General features: G+C 31.4%; 1 protein-coding gene across 2 annotated transcripts in view; it reads right to left on the bottom strand.

Annotated features, from left to right (window-relative positions):
• The window catches only part of CENPE (centromere protein E, 312kDa), a 78,838-nt gene that overhangs the window by 41,151 nt on the left and 24,971 nt on the right, over positions 1-12,716 (bottom strand). Inside the window, exons 17-25 of one of the 2 annotated variants that reach the window (XM_008580925.1) lie at positions 10,983-11,057; positions 10,646-10,765; positions 9,103-9,225; positions 8,854-9,019; positions 8,393-8,547; positions 6,496-6,810; positions 6,072-6,344; positions 5,700-5,858; positions 950-1,153 (exon numbers count right to left, since the gene is read on the bottom strand). In XM_008580925.1, coding sequence (XP_008579147.1) covers positions 950-1,153; positions 5,700-5,858; positions 6,072-6,344; positions 6,496-6,810; positions 8,393-8,547; positions 8,854-9,019; positions 9,103-9,225; positions 10,646-10,765; positions 10,983-11,057 — 1,590 coding nt within the window. The remainder of the gene's footprint in view (positions 1-949; positions 1,154-5,699; positions 5,859-6,071; positions 6,345-6,495; positions 6,811-8,392; positions 8,548-8,853; positions 9,020-9,102; positions 9,226-10,645; positions 10,766-10,982; positions 11,058-12,716) is intronic. The other variant, XM_008580932.1, reaches the window with a different exon arrangement.

The following is a 12,716-nucleotide window of genomic DNA, read 5'->3' on the forward strand; positions in this document are numbered from 1 at the left end:
TGTTGGTGTAAACAAACCTACTGCAAAATATGTTGAGGAGAGGTTACCCCTGGGGTGACCCTCCCAAAGGTAAGATAGAAAGCCAAGCATTTGATACATCAGGTCTTACCCTGGTGAATGGGTTGTTGTCAGCTTTAGAATTCTTGCATTTTCAAATAGCTTCCAACCAGCACCATAGCAAAATCATGGCTAATAACAGTTAACTAATACTCACTGAGTGCCTGCTGAGTGCCAAGCACAATCCGTACCTGTAATTTAATTTTCATAACTTTGTGGGGGGTGGTATTAGTTTAATCTCCATTTAACACATGAAGAAAGTGGTGCACAGAGAGATTTAGTAACATAATTAGAGGGCCCACACTCATGCACCTACTGGCTAGTATAGATAATAGAACAATACATTGCTGATCCCTTTCATAATACATTTTTGCACAATGACAAAATTGCCTAATGATTTCTCCAAAATGTATCCCCATTGCCAAGTGACGCGTGAGTGTACTGGAAATATCCCAAATTTTCATTTACAGGAGAAGGGATTAAAAAAAACTGTGGCATATTCGTATAATGGAATACTACTTGGCAATAAAAAGGAATATAGAAAGAAGTCAGATACACAAAACTATGTACTCTGTGATTCTACTTGTATGTAGTTCTAGAAGAGACAGAACGATCTAAGGTAAAAAGCACACATCAGGAAAGAGATAATTTGGGGCAGAGAGGAAGATGAGGATCAGCTTATAAGGACATAAGGGAATTTTGGGGGTGATGGAAATGTATTCCATCATGACTCTGGTAGAGAGTACACAGGTCGAGATATGTCAACAGTTATCAGAGTGTACACTTCCATCAGATACTTTTATTGCATGTAAATTGTACCTCAACAAAGTTGATAAAAATCTAAAACAAAGACAAAAATGTAATGCCACGTATTGGCAGTGCTAAATCCTACCATTTCAATATTTTCCTTCAGGTCAGTCTTCAATTGTTCCTTTTCTGCTATAATACTCTCTAACATTTGTTGGAGTTCATTTTTCTCTTGTGTTAAAGAAATTATCTTCCTCTGTTGCTCAATTACCTCATCCTCCATAACATCTGCAATCAGGTTTTGGGTTTTTATGGCTTCCAAATTCTGATTTTTATCTATGCCAGACATCTAAAATATAAATACATTAAAGAAGAATTTCTTAAGTAGTTAATAACTTTAACAATAATAAAAATAGCCAACACTTATATTATGTACCAGGTACTACTTTCATATCTTAACACATTTAATCTTCACTATAACCTTGTGAGGTGGGTATTATCCCCATTTGACAGATGAAGAAACAACTCAAGAGAGGTTAAGTCACCTGCCCAAGGTCACTCAGAGAGAAGTATAGACAGGTTTTGAACTCAAGTGGTCTGGCTTTAGAGTTTGTGCACTTACGCCTGTTCACTGTAAGAATTACCTGGACAGCTATAAATATTTATAATTACCTTCATGTGTGATAGGTTGAGCTGACTTTATGTATGTTCATTTACTTCATACCAATTACGTAATAAATGCAAGATATTTGCCTTTCCTTCCTACATCTTCCATAAATATTTACTAAGTTTCACACTAGTAGTATTTTGTTTTCTTACTACTAAAGAAGGAGCAAGTAACATTGAAAACTATTACTTTACCTATTTTCCCTCAAAGGCTGGGAATCATTCCATATTCCCCACACCAAGCAAATCTTTATAATTTTCAGAGGCAGGCCTATTCACAAAGGGCTGGAGTTTTATTTTTATGTAGAGGGCAAAGTAATTTTGGTAGAGACTTATAATAGCATAGCTTATCTTTTCTTAATATATATATATTATATACTATTTAAGAAGCATGTTATATAAATTCTTTTTTCCATAAGTAAGCCATAACCAAAGTTAACCTAATATATGAACCTATTGGTAAAGGGAGACAAAGACTGACATCACAATTGTTGGTATAAAACTAGTGTATTATTATATAACCTTACAAGAACACAGTAAGCACATTTAGCTCCATATTGGCCACATGTTTTAAAAAGTTTTCATAATAATCTATAATCACATTAGGAAAAAAATTGAAAATTAAAAAAAGTCACCCAATGCATCAACTTTATACAATCAGTATTAGAATTTTAGTACATTTCCCTCCAGTTTTTTCCATTAAAAGATTTTTTAAACATAGCTATTATAATTGTTACATATGTATGATTTTTTTAGCTTGTCTTTTCCACTTAGATCATATATATTTTCCTATGCTGTTATGTAATTTTCAAATCATAACTTTTAGTAGCTGCTTGATTCGCTAGAGTAGATATGGATAAACCATAGTTTATTTAGCTACCCTTTTATTGTTGGCAATATGTATGAACTTCTGACAATGATGAGTGCAGATCTAACTACGTGAGAAATTAAGGTGGAGAATACAGTCTTTTGGGAGTAGTCTGTTAGACATTATAATTCAGAATCTCTTACCTTTACTCCAAAAAGTAGTATATGCAAATACGAAGCAGATTGAGACAAAGTCTTCTGTAATGATATCCAAGGTACATTTCAAATCTAAATTCTGTCTAGAAAGTATTTCAGCTACCATAGTTATAAGTAAAATCTAATAGATCTAGTTATTTTAAAAAGGAAAAACTTTGTCCTTTATATGGGAATAAGCTTACTAATCACAAAGTTTAAAATTTCTATTGAGATAAACTAAAGAAACTGAATTTCCAGAAAGAGACACAACAAGCAGAACTGAAAACAAGCACTCCAAGGGGATTCATGATAGACCTCCCAATACAGTCCTCTGGTGCCCAGGTGAACAGAGTGGACCCCTGGGAATCCCTAGACCCACTCTTTTATTCACATGGCCAATTCCAGCATGAACATACCATAAGACCAAGTTGATCTCAGCCTTCCATCCCAGATTTCAGGACCCCTGAGATAAACAGTATGGCCTCAGAGATCCCCAGCTAGATCCTTTTATCAGTATGAATGAATGATTCCAGCATAACTTGACACCACAAGATCTATCTGATTCTAATGAGTATAACTCCTTTTACTTCCCTCCTCCTCTATTACTCCTTTCTCAGGGGTCCTCTAATTGCATTTTGGATTTGTTTAGAGGCAGCTATTGATTGTTTTATCTTACTTTCAAAAATCTACTCAAAAAAACTTTCCATCATAAAAGTGGAAGTTATAAATTTCAAATCAAGGTCAAGTGCCTTTGGCCCATGGCTGATCCAAATTATAGAAAAGGTGAGAATGCAAGATATAGAACAAGTGAAAATGTTTTTCTAGGAGAGAAGAACTGAAGCATAGGGAGGAAGAAATAAAGAAAACTCCTTTTCCAAGGCAGGACTGTGCCCCAGGGTAATTGGGAAAAAAGCAACATATTTCATAGAGTAGTAGTATACAAATATACACAGAGATTTATTTACATCAATTGAATCTTTTTGAATTATTTTAAAACATATATTTGTTTTTATTTAATAATGTATCCTGTAGACTTTTCTGTTTGTACATAATGTCTACTTTTTAGAAAATGTATAACTACAAAAATCAGTTGCATTTCTACATACTAACAATGAATAATCCAAACAAAAAATTGTACACTGAAAATTTTAAATGTTGCTGAAAGAAATTAAAGACACAAATGGAAAGACATCCCATATTCATGGATTGGAAGACTTAATTTTGATAAATGTCAATACTACCCAAAGCAATCTACAGATTTAATGCTCTCCTTTTCAAATTTCCAGCAATATTTTTTGCAGAAACTGAAAAATCTATCCTAAAATTCATATGGAATCTGAAGGGACCCCAAATAGCCAAAAAAAAAAAAAAATCTTGAAAAGACAAAGTTGGAGGTATCAACTTCCTGATTCAAATTTATTATAAAGCTATAGTCATCAGAACAGTGTGGTACTAGAACAGAATAGAAGGCCTGGAAATAAACCTTTGCATACATAGTCAAATGATCTTCAATAAGGATGCCAAGACAGTCTTTTCAACAAATGGTGATGGGAAAACTGGATATCCACATGCAAAAAACTGAAGCTGGAACCTTACTTTATACTATGTACAAAAATTAACTAAAAACTAAATAAAAACCAAATGTAAGAGCTAAAACTATAAAACTCTTAGAAAAAAACATAGTGGAAAAGCTTCATGACAGGGGTCTTGGCAATGATTTCTTGGATATGACACCAAAGCACAGACTACATCAAAATTAAAAACTTCTGTGTATAAAAAAACACAATCAACAGAATAAAAAGACAACCTATGAAAGTGGGAGAAAATACTTGCAAATTATAAAGGGTTAATATCCAGAATATATAAAGAACTCCTACAACTCAACAACAAAAATCATACACCCTAATTTAAAAATGGGCAAAAGACTTGAACAGACATTTCTGCAAAGATACACAAATGGCTAGCAAGCATATGAAAAGTTGCTCAATAGCACTAATCATCAGGAAAATGCAAATCAAAACCACAATGAGATACTGCCTCACACCCATTAGGATAGTTATTATCAAAAAAACAAAACAAACAAACAAAAATCCCAGAAAATAATGTGTTGGCAAGGATGTGAAGAAATCAGAATTCCTGTATACTGTTGGTGGGAATGTAAAATGGTGCAGCTGCTATAAAAAACATTATGATATTTCCTCAAAAAATTAAAAATAGAGTTACTGTATGATCCAGCAATTTCACTTCTGGATATGTATCTAAAAGAATTGAAAGCAGGGTCTCAAAGAGATATAAACTCTAATGTTCATAGCAGCATTATTCACAATAGCCAAAATGTAGAAGCAACACAGGTGTCCACGACAAAAGAATTTTTGATAAGCAAAATGTGGTATATACATATGATGAAATATTATTCAACCACAAAAAGGAAAGATATACCAATGCTACAACATGGACAAACCATGAAAACATTATGCTAACTGAAATAAGCCAATCACAAAAAGACAAATATTGCATGATTCCACTTATATGAAGTATCTAGAGTAGTCAAATTTATACAGACAGAAAGAATGGTGGTTTCTAGGACCTGGGGGAGGGGGAAATGCAAAGTTAAGAGTTCTGTAGATTGGTGGTACAACAATGTGAATAAACTTAACACTACTGAACTATACACTTAAAAATGGCTAAGATGTTAAATTTTACAGTACATATAGACTACCAAAAATTTAATATATATACATATATATATGTATATATGACTGTATACTATTCCAAGGTATGGATGTAGGAAAGATGATTTCACCAGTCTCCTATCGAAGAACGTTTTAAAATTCTAGTAGTAAATACTCTGGATTAAGAAATAAACCCTTGTATAAAATTATAGGTAATCCCCTCTGTAGTGGATTGAATTGTGAACTCTAAGAAATTTTAGTATAGAAGAGTTGACATAAAATATTTTAGCCATATTTAATAAGTCAATTTTCTTACTTTGTTAGAATTCAGAGGGGTTTTTGAAGATATTTAAAATGCACCAGGTTTCAGAAAATATCAGCTCTTCAAAATGCAAACTGATACTTTTTTTGTCCTTTCCTTTTTACAGTTATATTCAAAGCTCTTTCAAAGACATTAGGATTAAGCTTGTAAAATTATTCTTGGTGATAGTACTTAAGTGTTTGAGGTTAAAGAAAAATCTTATGTAAAAGTATATGAAAATAAACATCCTTTACCTTTTGCTGAAATTCACCTTCAGTTTCTTCTATGTGTTCCTCTACATGCAAATTCCTGGAAGTTTCCTCAGAAATTCTCATTTTTAGCATATTAACCATTTCTTGGTGTTGTTTCAAAGACTCAAGAGCGTTTCGTAATTGCTCTTGAGTGTCTACGTTCTTTGTCAGAGAAATATAAAACACTTTCCATTAGCCACAATAATCAACCACATTGTATACTGACAAAATAAAATAAAATAAAAATTAAAAAAAAATGTGAAACAATTAAAATAACTTTATAGTTACTACTTGATCATAAATAATAAATGATGGCTCCTGTAATGCTTTTAAAGAGGCTCCAATTTTTCAAAGGTTAATCAATCAAAACCTTACCATGTTTACAGTATCTTGAATATCATTTTTGAGTTGATCCCTTTCACTTTGCAGGCTCTCTTGGAGTTGTTTTAGGTCTTCTTTTTCGTGGGTTAGGATTTTTACTTCTTCTGTGGCTTGCTGAAGTCTCTCAGTAATCAGTGTTTTCTCCCTTTCTACAGTTTGCAGCCTAGCATCTCTATTTTCTAATTGTTCCTTCAGTTGTTCCATTTCATTTAACATTTCTTGGCCCTCAGTTGTTTTCTGCTGAAGTTCCTGGGTCTTCTGAGAAAGCTTCAAAATAAGAAAAATTAAATGTGACTATGTAAAAGCAGAGCATTCTATGGCATACATATATGTGTGTGTGTGTGTGTGTTTATATATATATATAAAACAAACCCCAGAAGACTAAATATCATTTCTCTAGATAGCATGTTGCACCAACCTCAGTCTTCAAAGCATCCATGCTTAAACCAAATTTTTCTGCTTCCATAGAGAGATTTCCTATTTCCTGATTCATTCTCTCATTATCTTCAAGGACCATTTTATACTTTTGCTCACATTCCATATGAAGAGTTTTGAAATCTTGGAATTCTTGATCAGTGCTTTTAAAACTCGATTGGGCAGTTGCTAGGTCATCTTTAGTTTTCCTAATTTCTTCAAGTAAACCTTGAATTCTACTCTCTTTGTGAACTACTTCAGAAGACAATTTGTCTTTTTCTGATGTTATTATATAGAGCTCTTCAGATTTATCATGTATCTGTGGAAAAAAATAAGATTTAGGGATGTGCAATGTATAATCCACGGAAGCAATTTTCGGGGAAAAAATCTTTCCCTGAAAAAAAACGTCATTTAAAATTAAGCAGAGATTTGACTGAGGAAAGGCAATATTCTTATCGTCACATTTCTTTAACTTAGCAGGTTTAACCTTACGTTCAATGTTCTGTTTTCTAATCTCTGGTTTCTAGCAAGGATTTCATGGAAAAGGACAGTCAGTAGAAACACTATCAGGATGTCTTTATTTCCTTATCTATAATTCTAAAGTGTTTTCTAATTTTATCATGTGGCAGGCATTTTATGGTTTTTCTCAGAATTTGACTTACTTTTTTTCCTAAAGCCGTCAAATGCAGCTAGATTTCCAAATGCTTAATCCATGAATAAGTTAAATAATGCTTAATTGCTTTAAACTTTTATTAAAAAAGCATCCTTTAAATTATGTAAATAACTAAGTAATTTAAATAATCCATATCCATTTGATAAATAGTCTAATCACTATGAAAGAAGAGGGTAGAGAGAGATGAGAAAAAGAGAGGAGTGCTATATGAGAGACAGAGCAAAGAGAAGTAATAAAAAATAGTGGTTACACTCACGGGTCTATGAGGCAGATCTGTGTGGCTCAGCTACTGGTTTGATAACTAGTTGTTTGGGCTAAAGAAACCTACTTTTAAAGAGTTTATAGGATGACTAAATAAAATGTTTCTAAAGTTCTTTAGCATGATGTTTGCCATATGTAAAGTACTCAAATTCTTGCCATTTTTATTTCTTTTAGAAAGGTAAAGAGAAAGGAAAGGCTGGCAGGCCATAGATTTACAGAATTACTCAACCTACAAGATTTATCCTGGACTCTAAAACTTTATCAATACCTCCTCCTTCACCTCATTACTTTCTTTTGTTCAACATAGTGATAGAACTAGTACCAAAAAAAAAAAAAAAAAAAAGGTAAAGACTAAGGGTGAGCCACAGAACTGTTTAAATGCAACATCTGAGGACTAGAAAGGACTGCTACATAGAGTATGTTACTAAGTATACTATTAAATATACTTTTTTTTTTTCTAGTACAAAAAAAAAAAAAAAAAAAAAAAGGTAAAGACTAAGGGTGAGCCACAGAACTGTTTAAATGCAACATCTGAGGACTAGAAAGGACTGCTACATAGAGTATGTTACTAAGTATACTATTAAATATACTTTTTTTTTTTTAAAGATGACCGGTAAGGGGATGTTAACCCTTGGCTTGGTGTTGTCAGGACCACGCTCACCCAGTGAGCGAACTGGCCATCCCTATATAGTGATCCGAACCCATGGCTTTGGTGTTATCAGCACCACACTCTCCCGAGTGAGCCATGGGCCGGCCCTTAAATATACTTTGAAAATATATTTTTTTCACCCAGTAGCATAAGAACAAATTAGAAGATAAAACATATTTCTACTGCTAACAAGTTGAGTCAAAGACTTACAGTGTCTCTTGCCTGCTACTTTAAAATATGCTATATCAAAATACTTAAGGCACTACTGCAAAGGTTTTTATTTCAAAATAAGGGTTAATTGCTTAAAAATGTGTTTACCTCTTTCCTCATCATTTCTACTTCAGGTGGTAAAGATTTCAATTTTGAGAGCAAATTAACTTCTTTCTGCAAAGCTTTGTTTTCTTCAACTTCTTTATTCAGTTCTTTCTGGAGATCAGTAACCTTTCTTTCCAATTCCAAATTACAGAGCAAATCTAGGAAATTTTGGTAAATTAAATAAAGAGCCAATGTTGGCAAACAGGTAATCTAATTTTTGATAGTCTTTGAATCATCTTTTTCATGATCAAGTCCAGTTTATTTAAAAAATAATTAACACTACTGATTTGAAGCCCATGGCAATCTTTATAAATACTGATACCAAATGATATTAAAACAATATTAAGTTATTTTAAAAAATCAGAGAATAGATTTTTAATCATTAAAATATAGTTGTCAAATACTTTAGGTACATTTCTAGAGGAAGTAAGATTTTCAGAGAGACGTCTAAAATTATAAAATACCTTTTGGAACTTTGCCATCTATAAGGGAGGTGAGTTTCATTATTTCATTAAAAGCAGACTGTAATTCTTTCTCCAGATCAACTTGCATTTTCTTTTTTGCCTCTAATTGGCTTTGATGTAACTGTATATCATTTTCCATTTGCTTGTATGTACGTGCAAGTTCTTTCTATTAAGGGAAACATTCCAAGTTCACAAAAACGTATTGATCATTACAAATGCTTTATTATAAATATTACAAAAATTCCCTACCATTTTCTCTTTCAGCTCCAGATTTTCACTTCTAAGAAAGGCTGATTCTCTCTTGGCATCGAGGGCTACCGTTTCAGCATCAAACAGAGTCTGTCTCATTTGTTTTAGGTCTTCAGTGTTTTCCTAAACAAATAACAAAAGGGATTCAGTGACATCTAATTTTCATAGAGTTGGAAAATAGAGAACATATATAGATGTTATTCCTAACTAATGAAGAAGGGAAAAATATGCTAATTTCCAAATAAATGAAAAAAATCATGTTTTCCATAATAAAAATATTAAAAAAAAAATTCTGGCTGTATTTTCTAAAATTATTCAAGCAATATATGGAAGTATCATATTTTAAGAAATTTGTTACTGTTTAATAAAAGGTTAACACAATTGTTGTTCAGGTAGGCTATTGAAGTCGCCTACATAGTTTTTAGTTACTCTCTAACACATGACAGATGAGTAATTAATAGTTAAAATTAAGCCACAAATTGAAAAGAAAAAGACAAACAATCCAAGAGACAAACAGAAAAAAATATGAATTAGGCAACTCATAGAAGAAAGAATGCAAATGACAAATACAGGAAGAGATCCGCAACCTCATTTTTAGAGAAGTGGCATTTTAACATGACTTTAGCTTACATGAATTCAACGATATGTCCTTGGCAAAAAATTAATATATGAATGAATGAATAAATGAATTGAATGAATAAGGAAAAACAAATATATATCATAAGTAATTGAGCATGACTTCATAAATTTCATTCACTTAATTTCATTTATATTTTAATGCATTCTCATAATTTAAGTAATTATTTTAACAGTTTGGTATTTTTTCAGAAATGTATAGGTCTAGCTAATTTTAGTTGATATAAGACCTTGGCATTAAATAACATTGAATCTCAAGGTGAAATCATTAATCTCTTCCTAAAAAGTATTAGTTTAGTTCTAGTTTTTAACACCTTTTTTTTTAAAGCAACAGTTTCTAGCCAGAATTTTTTAATTAGTTTCTGTTCTTTTGTTTTCATTAGAGTGTTTCAGAGTTGTTTTTGTTACCTTCTATTAGTACTGTTTTGTTGCCTTCTGTTCTAGACAAATAGTTCTTTATAAAAGGGTTCATTTCTTGTCACAATATTCTGAGGCCCTGGGAAGGAAGGCACTTTGATACATTCCTGGAGTGTTCATTCAGAGTGACAAGCAGAATTGCATAAGTGCCCACCTTAAAATCTTGACTACACATCTGCATGCATTTGTATAAAATAAATTAAAAAATTGAAATTTTTTTGAATTACTGATTTTTAATGGAAGCTGGTCTCTAATTTCCTTACATTTAGTCAAACAATGACATGCTCAACTCTCTATGAGTGTTTCTTTATCTGTAAAATGGCAATGATACTAATAGTCTTTGTCATTGGGTTATTGACAGATAAAATATATGTAAATTGTTATAATAATGTCCAGCATGTGGTAGGCCCAATATAAGCATCTGCTATGATGATGATGATATACTATAAATTCCAACACTATTACACAACAAAATAAACCTGATTTTTACCGATGAGTATGACAAGTCCATTTTTATATTTTCTGACTTCTGAGAGTCTATGTATTCCTGTAGCTTCTTAATCTGGTCTTCCCTTTCTCTAAGAAGCTCTACTTTTGAACTTAGTTCATTCTAAAATAATCAAAAAAGAGTGAAACATAATTTAATTTGAATTGTAAAGGATTAAAAAAACTTATGTATAATAGTTTAAATTGATAGTAAAATTCAAAATTATTAATATTTTAAAAATATGATTTCTCTATTTTTTGAAATCATGTTCAATTTACATATGTTTCACATTTTATAGTTCTAGTTACTTATCAACATAAATACCAACATGAATGCTCACCTCAAGATCCTGATTATACACTTCTGCATGCTTAACTAAATTCTTTAAGTTGGAAATTTCATGAATTAGTTGCATCTGTAAGAGCATATGAACAGGCAACATAGCAAACCAATAGTTAATAAAGCAAAAAAAAAAAAAAAAAAGCAAAAAAAGCATTTATTCACTGCTTTAGAATCATCCAACTTAGTTAGAAGGAACTGAAAGATCAATTGTTCAAGCTATCCCAAGAGAACACCTCATTATTTAAAAATACAAGAAATACCAAGCAAAGAAAACCAAAAACCCACAAAACAAGCAAACAAAAATAAAATCTCAGCATAATCCCAATAACAGTTATATCATCTGTTAATAAAGCTACAACAATGTCATAGGAAATTAGTATACAACACCTGGAGGAGATAGTGAGTGGTGATCAAATCACTTACATACATTTTTGTTTTGAGTAAGTTAAGTATATTAGTGTATTCATCCTGTAAGACTTTTTTTTTCTTCCCATAAATTATCCATCTGTCTCTAAACTGATGTACCTTATAATGAGTTGTGATTTGTAATTTAGGTTTGGATTAAGGTCATCTAATGTACTGCCTTTACAATGTTATCACTGTTCACCAGAGCTACAGAGGTATGGGATTATCAACTATTATCTTGTTGACTTATTCTACAAGAAACACTGGAAAGATGATGCTATTGCTTTATATTGTTCAACTGTCTAAAAGTATAAAGGTACAGTATTTCTATTAAAATTTCCTTTCTAACAAAATATGTGTAGCATTAAATATTTCAGTACCAGAAAATTTTGTGTTGAAAATAAACAACCACAAGTTACCAAATATAAACATATTTTCCCTTAGAATTATTTGATCTTCATACTCAGATAAGCACTTTAAGAGCAAATTCTAATAGAATGCAAGGGACTTCAGACTAGTGCTAGTGTTGATATTCCTATTTTAAATCAGTTTTCACCAACAAAAACATAATGTGAGCAATACAAATAATTAAAATTTTCTAGTAGGTGCATTAAAAAATATAAAAAGAAACAGGTACAATTAACTTTAATAATATATTTTATTTAATCTAATATATCTAAAATATTATCATTTCTTCATGTAATCAATATTAAGAAAAAATGAAATATTTTATTCTTTTTTCTAAGTCAATTCAGACTGACACCATTTCACACACTCAATTGCCACATATGGTGAGTGACTACCCTATTGTACAGCATAGTCTTAGGCATTTGTATTAGTTATAATTTAAATTGGCTCCATCTTTTACCTTTTCTTCCCTGTCTATGTCTAACTTTTGTGTAAGAAAATTACATTTACCAATAAGGAAGAACCAAAAAATCAATCTTAACTTTTGAAAACATTTAGAAAATAACCATTTAGGAAGAAAAATTCTCCTACTTCTCATTTGAAATAGCACTTCATTTTAAATACTGCTTATCATAAATAGAATTGTGTGTTGTTTAAGATGCTGAACATAAAGAGAAAGTGTGCAAAAAGCAAAAATAATTTAAACACACAATCTGGTCAGCAGTTAATTTGCTCCTACATAAGAAAATATTGCAGATTTTAACTGTAATTTTTAGCAGGTGAAATGAAATATTTAACTTAAGAAAAAAATTGCCAATTATGGCAACTATAAAAATAAAGTTCAAATAGGTAGAGCGTTAGGATTTCTCTTGTTCCTCCTAAGATTTCTTTTGTTCTCTTGACCTTTTTTATTCTTCCC

Source organism: Galeopterus variegatus, unplaced genomic scaffold, assembly GCF_000696425.1.
Source record: "Galeopterus variegatus unplaced genomic scaffold, G_variegatus-3.0.2 Scaffold88, whole genome shotgun sequence".
In the NCBI taxonomy this organism is placed as follows: Eukaryota; Metazoa; Chordata; class Mammalia; order Dermoptera; family Cynocephalidae; genus Galeopterus; species Galeopterus variegatus.